At 37.8% G+C, this 23,609-nt stretch overlaps 1 protein-coding gene across 4 annotated transcripts in view; it reads left to right on the top strand.

The window, feature by feature from the left end:
* Positions 1 to 22,967, top strand: part of sh2d3ca (SH2 domain containing 3Ca) — a 60,813-nt gene extending 37,846 nt beyond the window's left edge. For 3 of the 4 annotated variants that reach the window (XM_051120983.1, XM_051120986.1, XM_051120985.1), the window contains 10 exons: positions 6,972 to 7,100; positions 9,757 to 10,184; positions 11,529 to 11,603; positions 11,874 to 11,998; positions 12,219 to 12,709; positions 15,545 to 15,660; positions 15,943 to 16,114; positions 16,707 to 16,818; positions 19,903 to 20,109; positions 20,203 to 22,967. In XM_051120983.1, the coding sequence (XP_050976940.1) occupies positions 6,972 to 7,100; positions 9,757 to 10,184; positions 11,529 to 11,603; positions 11,874 to 11,998; positions 12,219 to 12,709; positions 15,545 to 15,660; positions 15,943 to 16,114; positions 16,707 to 16,818; positions 19,903 to 20,109; positions 20,203 to 20,378 (2,031 nt within the window). In that variant the 3' untranslated portion in view covers positions 20,379 to 22,967. The remainder of the gene's footprint in view (positions 1 to 6,971; positions 7,101 to 9,756; positions 10,185 to 11,528; positions 11,604 to 11,873; positions 11,999 to 12,218; positions 12,710 to 15,544; positions 15,661 to 15,942; positions 16,115 to 16,706; positions 16,819 to 19,902; positions 20,110 to 20,202) is intronic. The other variant, XM_051120984.1, reaches the window with a different exon arrangement.
* The last annotated feature ends 642 nt before the right edge of the window (positions 22,968 to 23,609 follow it).

Here is a 23,609-nt window from a genome sequence, read left to right as displayed (position 1 = left end):
TGTACATTGCTATTGACATACTTACGTCACGATTTGGTCAGTTATCAGGATGTGCAGCCATTTTGGCAGTACTCGGATGTAAACAACAGCATGGATTGCATGGTTAATATACTATGAAATACATTGTTCTTCTAATTTATGCTGTCTAAACCATGGAAAAAACATATGGAAGCTGTTAAATCATATACTGACTAACCACTGACAAACATCTTACCTTGTAAAATGTGTGGTAAGTACTGTTCTCCGTAGTATTAACAGAATTGTGTGATTGCGAATCTCGAAAGTGAAAGTAAACAGCGAGCACACATTCAAAAGTGATTTCAATGCCCTGCATATTAATAGCCGTTCTCTGATGTCCGCACTTTATATATAGTATAATTACCCAACAATGTAATTGTGAGAGAAAGTATTGAAATAAATTTTTTCCTCCCATTCTATATTTCGGGGGGTGTGGGGGTGGAATCACGATGCCAGCTCAACAACGTGACATCTGTCAGCCATCAGCGATGGACGATGGTTTGTCGGACCAACCCTAGAAAAAGGTGTGATGTAAACGCCCCCTAAATGAGAGAATTTCCATCTCTGAATGGCCTGTTTCTTCAAGAAATCAATGTCATGTGAACTTTTAACTTCTTGTATTACAATTAAGGTCATCTTACTGACCAAAGGAGCTCATCTGAGATCAAAAATATTCAAAGCATGTGGATCTCTATGTTCATGTAAACACAGTTATCAATTTACACCTCTTAAGTGTGCACAATATAAGCTTAGTGTTGTTGTTAATGGAGTCATATGAGCTGTAGTACCTCATTTGACCCGCATATGTCCGTGTTAAACACCAGAGAGTATGTGTGGGTGTGTGCTTGAAACAGAGACAGACAGACCGAGAGAGAAAATCTAAGAAACAGAAATCGTTTTAAGATCTAATATGTTGGGATGTAGGCCAGCGATGACAGATATGGGGATTTAGTGGAGATTCGGGTGGTGTAAGACAGCAGGGATAGATGAAGGGATAATGCAAAGATGGTTTTCTGGGAGATAAGGGCATGATAGGGGCATTAAGACGGCTTAAGGTGGGATAAAGGGACAGCAACACCGCATGGGCAGCAGATGGACAACGTCTGAAAATCCGGATCCCTGGGTCAACCTGAGGGAAAGGTCACAGGACTGGGTGCATTTGTCAGGGCTTAAACCTCAAACATAAACACCTCAGTGGTTTGTAATCCAAAATGTCTTATTAACATTGTCCAGTTAAAAAGATATCGCCCCCTTGAGTACAGAAGTTTGTCTCCACCACAGTTATCTAAGAAAATTAAGCAAGTACGAAAGGAACCAGTTGCTTGGTGTTGGTGACCATTCACATCTACTTTTGGACATTTCCGTAGAGTTTGTTTTATGGTCTAAATCATATTCCACATCAGTGTGGCAGGTGATTTTAACACCAGCTGTCCTGTTATCTCTCACAGTGTTGGGTCAGTGCTCAGCAGGGCTGACTGGATTAGCTCTACCCCAGAGAGCAGACTCAATGACAGCCGCTGACCTGTGAATCTTTATCTGCCATATCTGCACTTCGTGTCGGCCTAATGGTTTTTTGCGTCTATGGTTTTCCTTTCACCCAGAGGAGCAGCTGCACTCAATCACAAGCGATCTGAGTGATTGCAAAGCCTCTTCCGATTGGTGGAAATGGAATTAGGTGGGTGGGTGCCTTGGCTAAATCAAACACTGTGATTGGCGGAAGAAGAGAATGGGGGTGCTGAGTGAAATTGGGTGATGAATCATGCTGGATGTTATTCATGACAAGCCATGGGGGTTTGAAGATAAACACCTCTGAATGGGTTGGTGTTTGTGCATGGATTTACCCAGGGATTTTCAGTCAAATGTGTCCCACAAGATGCAGTAGGAGACCAAATTCACAAATCAACTGAAAACTGACAGTTTTATTCTAAGAACCATAGCAGACAATGATCTAGATGCTATCATGTCAACCCTGTCTAAAGACCGTCCATCGTAGACAGCGTATTTAATTTGACAAAGCACTGCTATGAAGGACAGAAGTACAGTTTGTTCGATATGTCATACTATCTTAAGGTTCTAGGTCAGAGGTATTCAATTAAAGTTTTAGGAGGTTCAGTCTCTACTTTTCCTTCTTGGCAAATATGGCTTAAATGCCTATTAAATAAAGTGAGCAGTGTGCATTGTTGTACATTTCCAAGTTGGCAGCAATAGTACTTTGTAATAATATGAAATAATAAATCTTACACAGACAAAGTAGTCTCGAAACTGCTGCTTAGTCTAGTATACATGGTTAAATGTGAATATGTGCAGTTGTTACCTCAGGCAGCCATTTCTAATGGGTAAATACTTCTGCATCTACTTTATTTTCAACAGAAATCCATTTATATTAAAATTGGGAACACAAAATATATGTGAGAAATGATTTGTGGTCCAGATGGAAATGTTTTGGGTCTGAATCCTACTGTTTGGTGACTGTTCTGTTGAAGGATGTGTCTGAATTTTCAGAACCCACATTTTCTGGTTTATTAGTCCATGGGAAAGCCTATATGATTGACATTCAGGTATCCAAAAGCATAAAAGTTTCCTGTCAGTGCTCTCTCTGCTGCTGGTGCCCCGTCATGTTCCTGGAAGTATAATTGTTTTTCACAATGCATTGCTTTCTTGCTTTGTAAAATGCTTGAGGTGTGTGTGTGTGGTGCATGAGACACATGAAGGCACAGGGCCGACTCACACAATAGGAGGTTTCCATGACAACCAGAGCTTCAGTGCTGGGGGTGTGTGAGTCGTATTGGTCCTATCACCCCCTTTCCATCTCTCGTTCTATCTCCTCTGTATCTTGAATTTCTTTCTGTCCCTGTGCCTCTGTAGAGGTTACATTGTGCATTCGTGTGTGTGTGTGTGTGTGTGTGTGTGTTTGCGCATGTGGTCAGGTCATTTCCCCCAGCATGCGCTTCATTAGACTGCCAGAAGTGCTTTCTCTGTGGAAGAAAGAGGGCAGTGAGAAAGACATTTTAGCCCTCCAGGAGCTGCTCTAAGTGGGGCAAGGGGACTTGAAACAGCCCAGGTGTCTCTCTGGAGTCTTCAGACATCAGTGTTTGAAAGCAGAACGCAGCTTGATCTCATTCAATCTTTCTTCAGGCTCTTTAATGAGTGAATCTCTGCAGAAATGACAATGCGTGCTTGCTTAGGCTTATTCAGAACTCCTGGTATCTCTACCCTTCTGATTTCATCTTGTCTCATCTCTTCTTTTAGTTTGTCAAAATGGCTTGCTTAATTTCTTATCATCTCTCCTTCTTTTGCCAGATCTCATCATTGCTTATCTCTTTGCTTTTTGTCTTTTCTCATCATTCATCTCGCCTCTTCTCTGGTCTCACCACAGCTTCCTGTACTTTCTCATCTTAAAAGAATTTGTCTTGCTGTTGTCTTGTCTTGTTTCACCTCACCTATTTTCACCTCTACCTATGTCATCTAGCAGTGCTTTATCTCATCGTCTCATCTCGTCTTGTCTCACCTCTTCTCTTCTCATCTCCTCTCATCTCATTCTTTTTTTTTGCCTCATTTCACCTCTTATTTTCATATCTTATCTTGCCTTGTCTTCTCTTGCTCATTTCATCTCACTCTAACTTTGTCTCATTTTGTTATTTATCATCTTTTCTGATCTTATCATCTCTCATCACTACTTTCAGATCGTCTCTTATTTTGTGGACTCATCTCACCCCAACTTTCTTAAATTTTACAGCTTGTCAAAATTTGTCTTGCTCTTGCCTTATCTTGTCTCTTTTCACCTCTCCTTGTCATCCTACAGTGCTTTATCTTGTCTCTTCTCATCTCTTATTTTCTTGCCTCGATTCACCTCTGCTTTTTGTAACTCTTGTCTCATTTTACCTTACTTCATCATGTTTTTTGTGATCTCGTCTCTTTTCATCTTGCCTCATCTCTTCTTTCCTATCTTGATTCTTCTCTTGTTTTCGCATCATTTTTTGTCTTGTGTCTTGCTGTCATCCCACCTCATTTTGTCCCATCTTTGCTCATCTCTTCTCTTCTCGTCTCAGTTCTTCTTTTCTCAGTTTACCTCCTTTTCCTATCTTGTCTTGCTCTTGTCTCATTATAACTCATCTTATCTCATCTCTTCTTGTATCGATTTGTTTCACTCCTGTCTCATCTCACTTCACTTCATGTCATCTTGTCTCATCATCTTGTCTCATTTTCTTGTCTCAATTCATATAGTTTTTGCATCTTTATTACCTTGTTTTGTCTCGATTCTGTCTCACATCTTACCTTTGTCTCATCTAGTCTCTTTCTCATCTTGTCTCATCTCTTCTTTGTCTAAAGTTTTGCAACTTTTCTTGCCTTTTTTGTTTCACTTTTGTCTCACCTCACTTCTTTTCATCCTGTCTTTTCTTGTCACGTCTCTTCTCATCTCGTCTCTTCTCTTCTTTGCTTGTCTCAGTTCACCTCTTTGCATCTCATTTTGTCTTGCTCTTGTCTCATCACACTTCACTTCATGTAGTCTTGTCTCATCTTCTATTTTATTATCTCAAATCATAAATTTTTGGCATCTTTTCTTACCTTGTTTTGTCTCACCTCTCAGCTTTGTCTCATTCAGTCTCCACTGTTATCTCTTCTTGTCTAAAGTTTAGCATCTTTTCTTGCCTGTGTTTGTTTCGCTTTTGTCTCACGTAACTTATTTTCATCCTGTCTTTTCTTGTCACGTCTCTTCTCATCTTGTCTCTTCTCTCCTTTTCTCATTTCAGTTCACTTGTTTTGTCTCGCTCTTGTCCCATCTCACTTCACTTCATGTCGTCTTGTCTCATCTTATATTTTCTTGTCTCAATTCATAGTTTTTGCATCTTTTCTAACCATGTTTTTTCTCACCTCTTACCTTTGTCTCATCTTGTCTCAATTCATCTATTTGCATCTTGTCTTATCTCTTGTCCAGTCTCACTGCACTTTATGGTGTCTTCTGTTATCTCTTCTTGTCTAAAGTTTTGTATCTTTTCTTGCCTTTTTTGTTTCACTTTTGTCTTTTTTTGTCATGTCTTTTATCATCTTGTCTCTTCTCTCCTTTTCTTATCTCAGTTCACCTCTTTGCATCATGTTTCTTCTTGCTCTTGTCTTATGTCACATCACTTCATGTTGTCTGGTCTTATCTTATATTTTCTTGTTTCAATACATAGTTTTTGCATCTTTTCTAACCATGTTTTGTCCCACTTCTCACCTTCTCACCTCATATTTGTCTCAGTTGCATCTCATTTTGTCCTGCTCTTGTCTCATCTCACTTCGCTTCATGTCATCTTAGATTTTCTTGCCTCAATTCATAGTTTTTTAAATCGTTTCTTACCCTGTTTTGTCTCACTTTTGTCTCATATAGTGTCTTCTCATCTTGTCTCATCTCCTCTTGTCTCAATTCATTTATTTGCATCTTGTCTTCCTTTTATCTCACTTCACTTCATGTTGTCTTCTATTATCTCTTCCTAAGTTTTGCATCTTTTCTTGCCTTTTTTGTTTCACTTTTGTCTCACCTTACCTCTTTTCATCTTTTCTTGTCATGTCTCTTTTCATCTTGTCTCTTTTCTCCTTTTCTTGCCTCAGTACACCTCTTCGCATCTTGTTTTGTTTTGCTCTTGTCTCATCTGACTTCATTTAATGTTGTCTTATCTCAAATCTTTTCCTGTCTCAATTAATCTAGATTTTGCATCATTTCTTGCCTTGTTTTGTCTCACCTCACTTTTTTCGTCTTGTCTTTTCTAATCATGTCTCTTCCCATTTTGTCTCATCTCTTTTCTTGTCCTCTTCTTTTGTATTTTGTCTCACCTTGCTGCTTTTCCTAGCTCATCTTATTTTTTTTCTCATTGTGTTTCATGTGTTCTCTCAGAAGCACAGTATGGGCACTACTTCATATAAATAACTAAACTCACTCCTCGTATAAACCCTAATAAAGTTGGAAGAGAGAATTTCAAAAAATTGGAAAAGAGTCATTCGTCTCCTGTCTGAGGCACCTCAGACAATATGAAGTACTCATATCAGCCTAGCCCTGTTATCGCTCACACACTGGGCTTTCCCTATGGTCCTAAATCGAGAATGTATGAGACCAGAATATTGTACCTTGTGGCCATCTTCAAGCAGCAAAAGACAATTACAGACGCCTATATGAGATTACAGAGAGGTCTGGTTAGGCCCAGGTGGTGAATTCGGCCCCTGGAGGCAGAGACAAAAGCAATAACTCTCTACACTTGACCTTGCCTCACTATCTTTATACACTTTACACACACATACACGCACAACCAGTTAAATGACAGTGGGATTGTTGAAATCTAGCATCTTTTTCTGTTCCCATGTGTAAAAGACGGTCGAAGAGGGAAAGGAAGCAGATGTTTAATCCGTTTACCTCAGACAGAGAGAGGAAGAGACCATTAGAGTGACCCAGGACAGCAAAATTGATCCCGCATCTCCTATATTCACAGATTTTGAGCCATGTTAGTAGCTTTACCCGTTGTCTTTTATTGACTTCATTACAATGCCTTCTATGTTTGGATTAGTTTTTCTGTGTCACAGAGGGTCAAGACCTTAGCCTTGAACTGTCACGCTCATAGATTACACATTATTTCTGCTGGACACAGAGTGCCATTGTCTAAACGGACACACTTGGGATGGTTCTTTGGGTGTGTATTTGTATGCTTTTATTTGTTTTTTAATAACAGAGTTAGATATTACATAAACTATAAAGAAGAACTACGTGCAGTGAAGCTACGTGACTCAAATTACTTTTTAATCTCTCATATGGATTGATATGTCAGTTTGATAAGTGAGGCAATAAACCTTACAATTGTTGTTCAAGAATGTTTTTTTGTTTTTTTTTCTCAGAGTGATCAATAGTTTGCTGTATCACATGTTTGTGTGTTCATGAAGCAGGGCGGTGCAACTTACTGTATGTGCTGGTTTTGTGTTTTTTGCAGTTCTCCAAGGAGAAGTACCTGCTGGAGTCGCCTCCGGAGAAACTCAGGAAGGAGCTGGAGGAGGAGCTCAAACTCAGTAGCAGTGATATGAGGAGCCACGGCTGGTACCATGGCCATATTCCACGAGAGGTGCGTTTGTGGTACAGTGTTGACTATTTCACGCAGACAGAATTAGCAACCTATTCAGAACTCTTAGATGAAAAGGAAACTGTCATGTAAAATGACAAAGTTAATTTTGGATTTAGAGGTGGTTTTGTGTCAAATTGATTATACCACAATAATGAACCAGTTTACAAAAAATGATGGAAGCTTGTTTCCGCCACCGAATGAAAATAAACAAGGTAATTACAAATTTTTATGCCACAGTTTACACCTACAATTCAGACCTTTTTTTCTCATAATTGCAAAATAAAAAGTTGCAATTGCACCTTATAAAGTCGGAATTGCAAGACATAAACTTGCAATCCTGTTTTTTTTTTTTTACAATTCTGACTTTTTTAAAAAAAATTGCATGATATAAAGTCGCAATTGCATGTTATAAAGTCAGAATTGTGAGATATACATTTGCAGTTGTAAGAAAAAATTCAGTTTTTTTTCTAAATCAGACTTTATAGCTTAAAATTGCAAGTTTATATCTCACAATTCTGAAAAAGTAATAATTGCGAAAAAAAATGTCAGAATTGCAAGATATAAACTCACAATTGCGATTAAAAAGTCTGATTTGCAAGTTTATATCTCACAATTCCGACTTTATAACTCACAACTGCAATTTTATATCTTGCAATTCTGAGAGAAACTTAAAATTGTGAGTTTTGCAAGATGTAAACTCACAATTGTGATTAAAAAAAAAATCTGAATTGTAAGAAAAAAGTCAGACTGGCAAGTTTATATCTTTCAATTCTGACTTTATAACTCAAGTTTATATCTGTAAGTTTATATCATGCATTTCTGAGAAAAAAAGTCAGAATTGTGAGACAAACTCGCAATTGCAAGAAAAATGCAGAATTGTGAGTTTAAGTCATAAATGCAAGCAAAAAGTCAGAATTGCAAGATATAAACTCACAATTATGATAAAAAAGTCAGAATTGCGAGAAAAAGACAGGTTTGCAAGTTTATATCTCGCAATTCTGACTTTATAACTCGCAACTGTGAGTTTATATCATGCAATTCTGAGGCAAAAGTCAGTTGTGAGACAAAATCGCAATTGTGAGAAAAATTCAGAATTTAGAAGTTTGTGTCTCACAATTCTGGAAAAAGAAATCATATATGCGAGAAAAAAGCCAGAATTGTGAGTTTGTCTCAAAGTTCTGAGAAAAGAAGTCATAATTGCAAGGAAAAGTTCAGAAGTTTATATCTCGCAATTCTGACTTTTATAACTCGCAGTTCTGAGAAAAGTCACAATTCTGACTTCATTTCTAGCAATTGCAAATGTATAGTTTGAGTATTTTTGCAGCAGTACCATAGAAAAACCACAGAAGAACCTTCAGTGAACAGTTCTTACCTCCGTACCTTTTGTTTCTGCCATAAAGAATGTTTTGTATGATGAAAAAGTTCAGTTGATGCCAAAGGTCCTTTGTGTAACATCAACGCCATTAAAGAAACATTATTTTTGAGTGTGTAGTTTATTTGCTGTTGTGAGCTTCAACTATAAATAACTTTTGAAGATTTGACGTCAAGTGATTTATTACATCCTCAGAAGTGGTTGTTGCATCATCCTGGTACCTTTTTTTAGGTAGACCTTTGAAAAACCATATGTCCTTAATCTTAGACGTTGCGTAAAGCTAGCCAATCAAATCTGAACTGGTGATTTCAGTCAGTGTTTGTGTGCAATATGCATCACACATTCAGTAAAAGTCTGTCTGCCATCTATGCCTTCCCAAAATCCCAAACTATTCTCTCAAGCAAACAGAGCAATAGCAAGTGCAAGCGGTTCACTCTTCGGGAAACCGCCTACAAATGACTTCTAGCTGTCTCTGCATATTAAGTGGTAATGGATGAAAGTATTTTAACTTCAAAAAGATTACACACCTCAGATTTGATAACAATGGACGTTGAAGGGAAGTCCACACCATCATATAAAAACAAGTGTGCATGGAAAAGTTGTTCAATTAAAATCTTTGTTAGCAGTTTTACAGTATTTTCCGTGTGTGTGTTTTATATATGTGTTTGTATATTGTATATTTGCTTGGTTTGTGAATGTTTATTTGGGTTTTTATGTCAGCGTGTGTGTGGGAAAGTGTGTTTGTGTCCTTTTTTGCACCATAGAGCCGTCAAACTACAGCCCACGCTGTCTCTACTATGAGAGCAGCCATCTGGGCATTAGCATAATGTATTCCTGATCAAGCTGGAGTAAAGAGAAACTCCAGCCCTCTCTATTAAAAACTATAGCTAGTCGCCATGGCGATACGCCCCCATGCTGCACTTCTGACCTCACCAAATGTACTGTTGCGCCATCTGCTGGAGCATAAGCATTTAGCATGTAAAACATCTGTGGCATTTAATCAAGTCTTTGAAAACTTATGTAAAATATCCAGTTAATGCATTGATTCATAGTGATGTAAAAATGTTACACAAATGGCAACAAAAATACAGTCCACCAAATGTCATTTTAATTTATTTATTTTAATTTAAAATGTATAAAATGTGTACAAACAAAATTGGAATGTTCTGGGGGGGAAAATAAAAAAGTGGCATGTTGAGCTATGCTGCTCGTGTGGGAAATATAGGTTTGAGTCAAGCTCGCAACATTTCTTTTAATAATCCCTTTTCTTTTGTGTCAATACAGGCTTCAGAAACTTTGGTTCTGCGCAGCGGCGACTTCCTCGTACGGGACTCCTTGTCGACCGTGGGCGACTATGTCCTCACGTGTCGCTGGCAGCAGGAAGTGATCCACTGTCGGATCAGTAAAGTCCTGGTCAAGAGTGGGCAAACCAAAATCCAGTACATGCTGGAGCATGAGAGCTTCGACTCTGTCCCCACGCTGGTCAGGCACCACGCTGGCACGGGTCGACCCGTGTGCCCGCACACCGGAGCCCAGCTGCTGTGTCCAGTCAACCGAACGCTGCCACTGAGGTACCTGGAAGCCACGTTTGCTTTGGCCGGTGGGAGACCGGGATCTGCACATTCGCCATCGACCCAGAGGGGGGCACACATCAAGAGACGAAGCGTTACTATGACGGATGGACTGACGACGGAGAAGATCATTCCTCACAGGTAGACCTTCATCATTATCATCATCTCAATTAATAATTTAGCTCTCATAGAGCCTTTTTTTGTGATCATATTAATTTAGTGTTTTAGTGACCAACAAGAGTTAAATTGTTTCAGAGTCTCAAAATACTGCATTAAAATGTTTTGTTTTGTTTTGTTTGACCATCATCATCTCAATTAATAATGCAGCTATCATAGTCTTGTTTTGTGACCATATTCATGTATTGTTTTTACTGACCATAAAGAGTTAAATTGGTTCTCAAAATAACACATTAAAATGTTTTTTTTGTTTGTTTTGTTTTGTTTGGTCATCATTTTAACTAATAATGAAGCTCTCATAGAGCATTTTTTTTGTTTTGTGACCATATTCATGTAGTGTTTTTAGTGACCACCAAGAGTTAAATTGCTTCAGACTCTCAAAGTAACACATTAAAATGTTTTTTGTTTGTTTGTTTGTTTGTTTTGATTAATTTAGTTTTGTTTCATTTGATGTTTCTTTTGTGGCCATATTCATGTAGTGTTTTTAGTGAGCACCAAGAGTTGAATTGGTTCAGAGTTTCAAAATAACACATTAAAATATTGTTTTGTTTTGTTTCATATTTTGTGACTATATTCATGTAGTATTTTATTGACTATCAAGAGTTAAATTGGTTCAGTTTCAAAGTAACACATTAAAATATTTGTTTTGTGACCATTTTCATTCAGTTTTTTTAGTGACCACCAAGAGTTAAATTGGTTTAGAATCTCAAAAGAATATATTATAATTTTTTTGTTTTGTTTTGTTTTTGTTTCGTGACCATATTCATTGAGTGTTTTAGTAACCGCCAAGAGTTAAACTGGTTCAGAGTTTCAAAATAACACATTAAAATGTTTTTTTTGTTTGTTTGTTTTTGGTGTTTTGATTTGTGACCATATTTATGTAGTGTTTTTAATGACCACTAAGAGTTCAATTGGTTCAGAGTCTCAAAATAGCACATTAAAATGTTTTTGTTTGTTTGTTTTGTTTTGTGTGACCATATTCATGTAGTGTTTTTAGTAACCACCAAGAGTTAAATTGGTTCAGAAGTTCAAAATAACACATTAAAATCTCTTTTTGTTTTGTTTCATGTTTCGTTTTGTGACCATATTCGTTTATAGTATGGGAGTTAAACTGGTTCAGAGTCTCAGAATAACATTATTTTGTTTTGTTGTGAATATGTTTTGAATATATATCCTAATCTTATATATGTGGTTACATTCTTGGAGTTCCGATATCTCAGGTCTGAGATCAGGCATATTAATAGGTCACATACAAGTGTGCCATGATGCAGGAGTGATGTGCTCATGTAGGATGTCTTGTATTATCAGTGCCGCCCAGCCTACAGAGCCAGATGAGCCTCAGACAGTCGAGCCAGAGGTGAAACCAGCGGAGGGCAGCAGCTGGTGTGTGTGTGTGTGTTTATGTGTGTGTGTTCACAGCTGGCACAAACCCCCTCCCACTCACTTCTGTTTTCCAAACAGATTTGGCCACATGGAAACCCTTCACCTGCTTCTGTGCATGTCGTCTCTAGCGGCACAATAGCACTGAATGTGTTTTTTGTAGCTGTGGCTTATAAATTGTTCACCAAAATTAGAAGCTGAAAATGCTACATGTTTGATTGTTGTGTTTTGACATAAAGAATGAGGGATTTAATAGCATGTTGTCCTTTCCAGCCCTTCAACGGTGCACCATAAGGATGCAATGAGGAACTGTGCCATGAGCATGGATCAGATCCAAGAATACCGCTGCCCACTGTCCCCTGTGGGGGAAACACCTCTATCCCCAGCCTACAGCTCCAGTGAGTCCACACACATACTCATGCATATATCTGAATATTTAAACCCACTGATAGTACCTTTTAAGGGTTAGCTCATCCAAAAAGTAAAGGATAATGTACACTCAGATGGTTGTTGTCGCAAAATAAACTTATACAGAATGAACAGGTTCTCGGAATTTTGCAACCGACCAATCAGAATCAAGCTGTGCAGTAAAATCTGTTACTTTGTTTGTTTCTCCAGTCTCCCGCCACAGACATGGCTCAGGTGGGCGTGTCCTCGCCGTGATCCCACCTTCTCCTGTGATGCGCCGCTCCAGCGATCCCCATCTCTCGCCATCCTCATCCAATAACAACCTTCCCTGCTCGGACGCGCCCCCCAGCAGCCACTCCACGCCTGCCCACGGATACCCGTCCGAGATCTCAGAGCAGGGCGGCAGCTACTGTGAGCTGAGACCCGGTCAAGCCCCCATTCCTCCTTGCAAGAGCTACGTAGAGAGGCTGAAGGTGGAAGAGGGCCAAAGCCCGGGCTCTGGAGCCCCAGACGGGATGGAAACCTTCATGCTCCCCCTGGTGGAGACCAGCTCTTCCTTCAAGCCTGGGAAATACCAGTCGACTCTTCTGCCAGCCGAGAATAAACCTCTGGAGATGAGCGTGTTGAAGAGGGTGAAGGAGCTGCTGGCGGAGGTGGATCCCAAAACAGCCGCCAAACACATCACCAAGGCAGACTGCACGGTAAAAATACAAATAAATACATCGTCACCAGAAGAAACTGATGCTTAGTGGCTATATTACTGTTTCCATATCCACCTTATTCTTGAACGTGCAAGTAAGCCTATGGACGAGACTTCATTAGCCGCTTCAGGGAAATAATGAGAAGAATAACAACGTACAGTAAATGGTAAAACAGTTTGCAAACCCGTGTGTTCATAATTGAGATTATACAATAAAATAAGATGGTGAAACACATCAATTTGCAAGCAAAACAAGCTAGACGCAGATGAGACCAGAAGCCACACCCATAAAATTTACAAATGGCTGTGCCCACTCTTACAGGAAACATAATGCAGATACATTACTAAATTGTATTAGCAGTGGTTCAGTCGATGCACTCACCACGGTAATTAGGTGCCAAGAACAACATCTATAACCATAAAATAAAAATTCTCCACTCTAAAAAAATATTTATTGAATGTTGGCAGGAGATAAAACAGCTATTGGCCTTCATCCGTTTGTTGATTCACTGAACTATATACAAAGCAAAGAGTATTGTTAAGTGTTCATAATAAAACAATCAATCCTTGAAGTCCAGCTCAACTACATCTGAAACAAATAATAATAATAATGGGAACGAGTAATACATCAGGCAAAAATCCTGTTCATAAATACTGAAAAATAAAATGCTAATAATAATTACAAAAAAAAAAAAAAGATAAGAGCTTGAAATCCACATTTAAACCTTCATTTAAACCCATAATTAGCAGTATTTCAGTCAATGAACCTTTTGGTCAATAGATCAAAATGTTGCTAATAAAATTTCATAATGTTGCAAGTTTGGGTCATGTCAATAATTTTTTCTACACGAGTTTCTACATCTATACTGGAATTTTATCCGATGCATCTACAGATGATTTGATGTGAGGCACAATTTTTAAAATGTAATGTTAATTTACTTTTTGAGTAATACAATTTTTTTAGCATTGAGTAAAAACATTATTTTATTTCTATTAACAGTTTCTTGCAGAGATTTTTTTACATTAGTTTTCTAGAGATATTTTTGTTCACAGATGTATAACTAGGTCAAAAACACACACCCCTTGTGTTTTATTTTTCCATATTTTTACCCATATAGCCATATATTTTTAGTTGGTTTTAGATGGGTTTAGAATAAGGTTATTTTAAATTATAGAAATTAATACTTTTATTTAGCAAGGATGCTTTAAATTGATCAAAAGCAATGATAAAAACATTTAAAATGTTACAAAAGATTTATATTTATGCTGTTCTTCTGAACTTTCTATTCATCAAAGAAACCCGAAAAAAGTATACTCGTCTGTTTTCAGCATAATAATAATAATAAATGCTTTTTAGCAGAAAATTGGAATATTAGAATGATTTCTGAAGCATCATGCAATTGGAATAATGGTGCTAAAAATTCAGCTTTAAATGTTTTTAAATATTTCAAAGTTTAACTGTTTTTTCTGTACTTTGGATCAAATAAATGCAGGCTTGATGAGCAGAAGAGGCTTCTTTAAAAAAACTTTAAAAATCTTACCGTTCAAAAACTTTCGATTGGTAGTGTATTTTATATTTATTATAAAATCTATTAAGTCAGTTAGAGCTGTACATATAGATCTTTTCTCTTGGAGAAATAAAAAGGTCTGGTCACATGGTCTTTGTTTTGGGACCGATTCTGATTTTGAACTTAAAGCCAAGGTTGCCAGGTTTTCACAACAAAACCCACCCAATTGCTACTTAAATCTAGCCCAGTTGCATTTCGGAGAAGGTCGCCCGATCAAAATCGCATTCCAGGGGTAAAATAGACATTTTTTGGTAGGGTTCCTGTGGTAAAATTCACATTCCAGGGGCTAAATATCACATCACTGGGGTCGCTTCAACCCACGAACATGAAAAACAACCCAATCTGCAACCATTTTGAAGTAGCCCAATTCCACGAGAAAACGCAGACTTGGCAACACTGACACTGATAAAGCCTATACACATCTCTGCTACAACATGACGAGCCCCCTTAAAGGGATAGTTCATCCAAAATTCTGTCATCATTTGCTCACTCTCATGTTGTTCCAAACCTGAGTTTGTTTCTTCTACTAAACACAAAAGAAGATATTTTGAAGAATGTTGGTAATTAAACAGTTGATAGTAGCCACTGACTTACATAGTGTGGAAATAAAACACTATGGAAGTCAGTGGCTACCATCAACATTTTTTGAAATATCTTCTTCTGTGTTCAACAGAAGAAATAAAGTCATTAAGGTTTGGAACAACTTGAGTGTGGGTAAATGCTGATAGAATTTTTGACAATTCATTTTCTCTTTAACCACACAGCTTACCACAGTTTACTTAGTACTTTCTAATACCTGATCCCAAAAGTTTATTATCCAATAAATTATTCTTACACAAATTGTTGGAGGACCCAGAACAACATTACCAGCTCCCATATTCCCAAAACACTCCCAAAGAAGTACACAAACAGTAAAGATGACCCTACGGCAGACAGACAGAATGACATTTAATTGGTTCTCAAGCTCTTGACTCTGTTTTCTAATCCGCGAGAGCAGACGACATTACGTAAGGCACATGTGAAGCTGACTGATAAAGTCTGGATGGCACTCCAAACCTTTCATCAGCCCGTACTCTCAGTGTTGTCTTCCATTAACATCTAAACCTTCGGGGTTAATAAACTCTTTCCACACTGCTGTTTACCACATTCATCATGTGACGAGTTCAAGGCTAATTAAATGTCTTCAGTTCTGACCGGGAATATATTAGGATGGAAATAAAGGGGTGGGGTCGAATATATTGCTCTTGTAACTGTGTGGCCATCTGCAGGTTGCTAGGATACTGGGCGTTACCAAGGAGATGCAGAGGATGATGGGAGTGAGCTCGGGGCTGGAGCTGCTGACTCTTCCGCATGGACACCAGCTGAGGCTGGATCTGCTGGAGAGGTGAGGAAACACTTACACTTGTACAGACACATCACAATCAGGACACGCCACAGCTGTTCTGAAGTGAAGGGAACAACACAGAAATCAACAACCAGTGACGTTTCATTCTGTCGTCCAGTAATTAACTCTATTCCAACCAGCAAAAGGACATTTTTAGGTGAACATCAGCATATTAAAATGATTTCTGAAGGATCATGTGACACTAAAGACTGGAGTTATGATGCTGAAAATTCAGCTTTGATCATAGGAATAAATTACATTTTAACATATGTTGTTCTATAGGTTTTACACCATGTCTATAATGATGGCAGTGGATTTGTTGGGTTGTACGGGCAGCACAGAGGAGAGAGCTGCCCTCCTGCACAAAACCATCCAGCTGGCTGCTGAACTCAAGAGCAACATGGGTAACATGTACGGATTCGCTGCGGTCATGAGAGCGCTGGAGCTGCCACAGGTGAGAACACACACCCGTCCTCTCAGACCACAGGATATGAGGTGACATTCATATCAGTAGCATGAGTTAAGTGCTAAAATTTAACAGCAAGTTTAGAAACAATAGCAGTGCTCACCTTAAAGGGATAGTTCACCTAAAAATGAAAATTACCCCATTATTTACTCACCCTCAAGCCATCCTAGGTGTATATGACTTTCTTCTTTCAGACGAATACAATCAGAGATATATTAAAAAATGTCCTGGTTCTTCCAAGCTTTATAATGGCAGTGAATGGGTGTTGAGATTTTGATGTTGAATAAAGTGCATCCATCCATCATAAAAAGTACTCCACGTGGTTCTGGGGGGTTAATAAAGGCCTTCTGAAGTGAATTGATGCATTTGTGTATGAAAAATATCCATATTTTAAACTTTTTAAACTCTAATCTCTAGCTTCTGCTAACTGTTGTATGTGCACCACTAACTAGAGCTAGATATAATTTGTGTATTAGAGTTTAAATTATTATTCATCGTTTCCAGTGAATGCACAGCTGTGAAGTAGTTCCAGTTATATTAGAGTTTTTTATTTCTATATATTCTATGGTGTTTGTTGTAGATCTCACGGCTGGAGCAGACGTGGATAACACTGCGACAGAGACACACAGAAGGCGCCATCCTCTATGAGAAGAAACTCAAGCCATTCCTGAAGGCCATGAATGATGGGAAAGGTAAGACAGAGTGTCTTAAAGAATCTTATTAATGGCAAAATACTGTTAATATTCTACACCACAGAACGTTTATTTTAAGTGACATTAGCAGCTCCTAAGCAGTTTGTAAAGAATTACATGGACAGTATAGTGTTATCCCTAATAGTAGTTTTATATTTGGCATTTTTAAAGGGGTGATCGGATTCCCATTTTCCGCAAGTTGATATGATTCTTTAGGGTCTTAATGAAAAATCTATAATATACTTTGGTTAAAAATTCTCAATGGTAGTGTAAAACAACACCCTTTTTACCTTGTCAAAATCAGCTCTGTGAAAATCATCCCATTCTGGTCGAGGCTGCTTTAAATGCAAACGAGCTCTGCTTGCCCCGCTCCTCTCTTCTCTCTGTGGAGTGACAAACCTGTTTACTTTAGCCGCATTTAGCTGCGTTTAGCCACTAAACTTGCTAACTAGTGCATTATTAGGAAAGGCGATCGAAAAGATTCATAAAAAACCCTTCTGTATGTAATAATGAACATAGTACTCGTCATTTACTCCCGACATCTGAGCCGCTGAAGATGCAGTGGATTACGTTTGTTTGTGAAGGGAATGCGCCCCCTGATCTACATAAATGCATCTATGTTCACGCGAATCATTCGTGATCCAGCTTCACTTCCAGCAGAAGTGAGTATAAGAGTTTTTTTATGAACCTCTGCAATCACCTTTCCTAATAACCTGTTAGTTAGCAAGTTTAGCTGCTAAACGCGGCTACAGTAAACAGAGTCGTCACTCCACGGAGAGAAGGGAGGGGTGGGGCGAGCAGAGCTCATTAACATTTAAAGCAACCTTGACCAGAATAGGATGATTTTTGCAGAGCTGATTTTGGCAAGGTAAAAAAGGTGTTATTTACACTACCATTGAGAAATTTTAACCAAAGCATGTTATAGACTTTTCATTAAGACCCTAAAGAATCATATCAACTTGTGAAAAATGGGCATCCAATGTCCCCTTTAAACTGCTTTTATAAAACAGTTATTCCAATAGTAGTAAGGTTTCACAAAATAAAACAGAGCACATAAAGTGTAATGATATTAATAAAAAAACATCATTCTTTCGGCAAACAATATAGGCATTTTTCCTTAACGTGGTGCCCAGTGTTTCTAGTCAAATTAGCGTATATTCCGAGTTGATAATCTAATGTTAATCCTATTAAAATGTTTTTAAAAAGCACATGGCTGTATAGCACCATCACTTTGCAATGTCGCAATGACCGTCATTTGTCAGTGCCTCGCTCCTTAAAGTTTAATGAGTGTGTAAATAACACAAAGCTGCCAACGTTATCTACATTAAAAACAAATGGGCGCTATTTGAATTGGTTCCTATGAAGACTGGGAACAGAAGAGCGTCCAATCGGAAGTTAGAATTCGTAATGGCGGCTCTCATAGTTTACTCAGGAAAAAGGTCTATAGTTCCTCAGAAACGGTTGTGGTTGCAACAGTGTGGTTGCTGAGCAACACACAGACGTAAACAAAGAGGTGTATGTTTGTAGAGTAATTTACAACAGCTTTGAATGTGGCTCAACCAATCAGAATCAAGCACCCAAACTGTTTTATTTATTATTAGAGCTGTCAGTTTAACGCGTTAACTTAATTAATTAGTTATAAAAAAAATAACGCGATTAAAACATTTTAATGCAGTTAACCCGCTGACCCTGCCCCCAGACCGGTACATTATCTTATATTTCATATAGTTAACTGTTGACTAATATAATTCAACTCCAAATGCAGTTATGCCCTAAAATTCAAAATATTGGTGCAAAAAATGCCCCTGTATGTGTTTTGTCTCATATTTATATATATCACATATCACACAATATCACACAGGCAGCAAGAACAATACAACACAAGTGCTGATTATGTCTCGATCTATCACAAGCTTAAATGTGATTTTATACATCAGTTCAGTATATAAGAAGTTGATATGGACCCTTTTCACAAGACCGTGATGACACGTTTCAACAGTCATCATCATCATAAATCTATGACTTTTTTTCATATTTTGATTTTTAATATATGTACATATATAACACTATACTTTGTATTATATCATCTTTTCATCAAGTTACAAAAACCGAGTTAAGGCTAGTGCGAGGGTGTTTCTAATGCAGCATCTATGGGAGGGATGGTAAATTTGACATTGTTCTCTCTTCTGACTACTGATATCAGTTTCTCTCAGTTTTTTCCTTTGATTGAAAGTCGTCAAAACACTATCATGGAGTTTTTCTTTTGATATTTGAGCAAATGGGAATGCAAAAAATCTATTTCTGATACTCTCCCATTCACTGCTTTACCCAACTATGACGGCTTCCACTACGAGAAACCCTGAAAAGAACACAATATTATGTGTTTTTGATCTTTTTTTGCAGAGAACATATTACCTTTGAAGCCATAGCAGAATTGTTGCGCATCTGTGAGCAACACAGTGGTGTTTAGTTTCTGAATGGATCCACGTTTTGAACGAATCGTGTCGAATCGAATGAATTAATGACTCAAAAAGACAATTACCGACACCTGCTGGCAGATTTAGTTTCTTATTTAGAGTATCATTTCGTTAAAGTGGTAGTTCACCCAAAAAATTCTGTCATCATTTACTCAACCTTATGTCGTTTCAAACGTTTCTACTGTGGAACATAAAAGAAGGTATTTTGAAGACTGTTGGAAACAAAGCTGTTTTGGTTACTATGACTTTCATTATATGAACAAATATACTGAGATGTTTCTCAGTTTATCTTTTTTTTATGTTCCATAGCTTATGTTAGGTCGTGGCAGCCTAAATGTTTATGTGTAATAAATTTCTTTCTAAAGCTACAATTTGTAATGTCTACTTGATACTTTTTAATATACTTTTATACTTTTTAATTTAACACAAGAGTATTTTTAATTTAACACAAGAGTATTTTCACAGTCAAATTTATTTTGCGATTAATTAGATTAGACAGCCCTATTTATTATTTAAATCACAAATCTCCCAGCAGTTCCAATTGTGTTTTTTTTTTTTTTAAACTGATAGACTGATTGATAAATATAATTATTTATTAATCTCCCAGAGACCTGTATCCTCTCGAACACCTCTTTTCCTCACGTGGTGCCAGTGTTGTCGCTTCTGGAGCGCGGCGTGGCGGCAGGGGAGGCGCTGGAGTCCTGGGAGAGTGTGGAGTCTGGAGTGGATGTGGTCATGAGTCATCTGGAAGCAGCTCGAACCATTGCTCACCACGGAGGACTGTATCGCACCAATGCTGAGAGCAAACTACAGGGTAAACTATTAATCTATGTTGCAATTAAAACATAAAATCTGAGTATTTAATATTAGACACAATTATTAAACTTAATCTATTAAATCCACACAGATTTCCAGGAGCGGAAGGAGGTGCTGGAAATCTTCTGTACAGAGTTTCAGATGAGGCTTTTATGGGGCAGTCGTGGCTCCGAAGGCAGCCAGGCCGAGCGCTATGAGAAGTTTGACAAGGTCCTCACCGCTCTGTCCCACAAGCTAGAATCTCCTGTACGACACAGTGAATTATAGCACCCTCGCATCACAAATGGTATGATCCCTGACCTTTCTGTCACTCCTACTCCTGGACCAGGCCATGCTTTTTTTGGGGGGAGCCACATGGGAAATGGAGAATGTGACAATGAGGGACTCTGCAAAACAAGGCACAAAAGGGGACAGGCTTTATGCGAGCATGAGAGCACCCCCTAAAGAACACAGATGCGAACTGCAGCAATGGAATGAAATAAAAATCTAAAGCCAAAATCTCTTCTTCAGTGGTGACCAAGGGCACTTCCTTTTCAAAAAGAGAGAATGTGATAAAGTGCAAGCTGACTTTAACCCAAATGGGTCTGAATCCTGTTTTATGTGAATTCATAATTTAGTTTTCATCAGCTGTTGACAAAAAGCAAAGATGTCTTGCAGAGGTGACGCGTCTCTGCACAAGAGATGAGACTGCATTGACGTTACACAGTCACGATTTATTGCTGGAATAGACTGAACACACACTCACTTTTCAAATGTCTGAATGTAAGTTGCCAAATCATGAATTCAAACAGATGTCTGCTGGATAGAGTCTTATTTTTATGCTCATTTTTTGGGTTCACTTCTGTGTTTTTTTCTGTATTGCTTTATCGATAGAAATGGAGTCGACAGTTACTATGAGGAATTGGGCCTTCATTTTTAATGAGCGTCTAACAGATGCTCACATTCACACTCTCTCCAGGTTTGACAACATTGCTTCTCAGAGTACTTTGGTGTCTGTATGTGTTAGAGAAGAAGTGTAAGATAGAAGACATACTGTTTTCTTTCCTCTCTTTCTGTCATTCTGGGATTTTTTTTAGTTTTGCCCAAAGAGGTCATATCATGAGGAATATCAGAATTTAAAAATCCAGTGCAAAAATGCATTTATTGAAACTTGGCAACCCAAGTTCATTAGCATATGACTGCCCACTTCACACATCAACATGTGCGAAACACCAGAAGAACTAATGATAAGAGTAAAATTGACATGTTGTGTTAACATGTTGTGCTATTTTTGGCTGTGTGTATCACCTACAGTTCTGCGGATCCTTCGAACGGATCCCAAATGTTCATTTGGGAAACAATTCATTTACAGCGCAAATTGTTTACATGTGGCAGCGCAAACTATATTACCAACCCACAGCTCATGTGTTTCTCATTTCACATACAAAGGAGGGCATTTGCATAAAGTCTTAAAGGCGCAGCAGCACAAAAATAGCCTGTTTAAGTTTAAACATGAGAAAGAGAGTGAAAATTGACTTAATTATAATAATTTGGACTGATGATATGACCGCTTTAATATTTTTCATGACAGACTGTGCTAGTCAGTATGGCTATAGCAATGAGGTTTAGCTGTCTTTTAGATACATAATGTATATTCTCAATGAGATCACAATGAATGTCAGTTTGTATTATTTAAGAGACACATATAGTCAAACTTTACAGATCAAGTCTATGCCCAGATCATCTATTGCAAATTAGCAAAGACATTTGATTATTCATTCAAACATTCAAAGTAATGTTACAATGGCAATAAGTTACAAGCTAATATATGGAGGATCGTTGTGCATTAATGCATATTGATCATATTTAAGATTAGGAGTTTTACTAAAACTCTATTTTGATGCATAAATCACCCGTTTATCCAACAGGTATGCACTATACCTCATATTGTGCAAATCAGTTAAGGAAAGGTGGCTATTGTTTTTTTTAAGTTATCACAATTTTCACTTTGGTGGGAATAATAAAAGAGCTAAAAAATCCCATAGAGTTGAATGGGCTCTTTTGATTTGGGCCAGTGAGTAGCCACCTAGGAACCACCTGAAACCACATAACAACACCCTAGTAGCTGCACAGCAACATTATGACATCCTGGCGGCGACTTATGTATGAGTACCATTCACATTTTAATCACAAAGAAAGTCTGAAAGAGCTCAGCTATTAATAGCCACATGTTCATTAGATTCAAAAACACCCAATACTGTTTTCATATTCTGGTAGATTTAGCCAAACAAAACCCAAAGTCACATACATATACCTCTATCAGCAGTGTAAATGTTTTACCCTTATTTCTGGGTACCATAAAGAGAAAAGATGTAGGTATCTGGTTCTAACACGATCTATTGTGTATCATATTCAGGCTGCTATACTTCACACCCAGTCTATCGATGCATATTTCCAGGGAATTTTCTGAAGGTATTTTTTCAGGTATCTTAATAAAGGCACATCTGAAAGTAGACGATGCTGTCTGTCACAGATAGGGGAGCATTATGGGATGAAAAGTGGATCATATGCAATTTCACTTTTAGCCAGCAGAGGGCTCTGTTTAGTAAGCTAAAACTAATAAAGGAAGTAAGTTTTGAACCTTTTGAAACTTTTTTTAACAAGGCCTGCTGGTCTAGGACTGTATCTTGTGTTTGGTTTCTCTACTGTAAAGGTAAATGTGTGACTATTTCGTTTTGTAAATAGTTACCCCTAAACGGTTGACGATAGACGAGGTGGACGAGGTCATGTGATTGCATCCTTTTATTATGTGCTGTACATACTGGTATGTCATATGTTTTGCACTCTTTTTTCAGAAAATAAAATACAGTAAGCTTGTGTTTTTGTGCTTTTTGTTTTAAAGATTATTTAATTTCATATTTAAAGGGCTAGCTCACCCAAAAATGAAAATTCTGTCATTAATTATTCGCCCTCATGTCGTTCCAAACCTGTAGGACCATTTGTTCATCTTCAGAACACAAATTAAGACATTTTGGATGAAATCCGAGGGCTCTCTGACGTTCATAGACAGCAAGGGCCCTATCACGTTCAAGGCCCAGAAAAGTACAAAGAACATTGACAAAATGTCTATGTGATCAAAGGTTCAGCAGTAATTTTATAAAGCTACTAGAATACTACTTGTGTGCAAAAAACTAAAATAATAACTTTATTTAACAATTCTCCTCCGTGTCACTTTAGCACCATTGTGGAGAGTACCATGATGCAAAAAATAAAGCTTAATTTCATCAATTTTTTAACTCTCCTCATTGAGTCCTAAGCATGCTGGGAATTACAGTTTTAGCAAAAAATCTTTTTTGAGTACTTGATTGGTTCACATTCTTAAGTAATTTAAACTAGTACAATGTACATTTTAGTTATCGAAAGCAAAGAAATCAAGTTTACATGAGAAATGCAATTTTGTTGTGTATACCATAAATAATATGATTGGGTAAACTGTACAATAAGGGTTTTTACATTTTT

The sequence above is a fragment of the Labeo rohita genome, chromosome 10 (genome assembly GCF_022985175.1).
Source record: "Labeo rohita strain BAU-BD-2019 chromosome 10, IGBB_LRoh.1.0, whole genome shotgun sequence".
NCBI lineage: Eukaryota > Metazoa > Chordata > Actinopteri > Cypriniformes > Cyprinidae > Labeo > Labeo rohita.
This window is presented reverse-complemented; position numbering and strand designations above follow the sequence as displayed.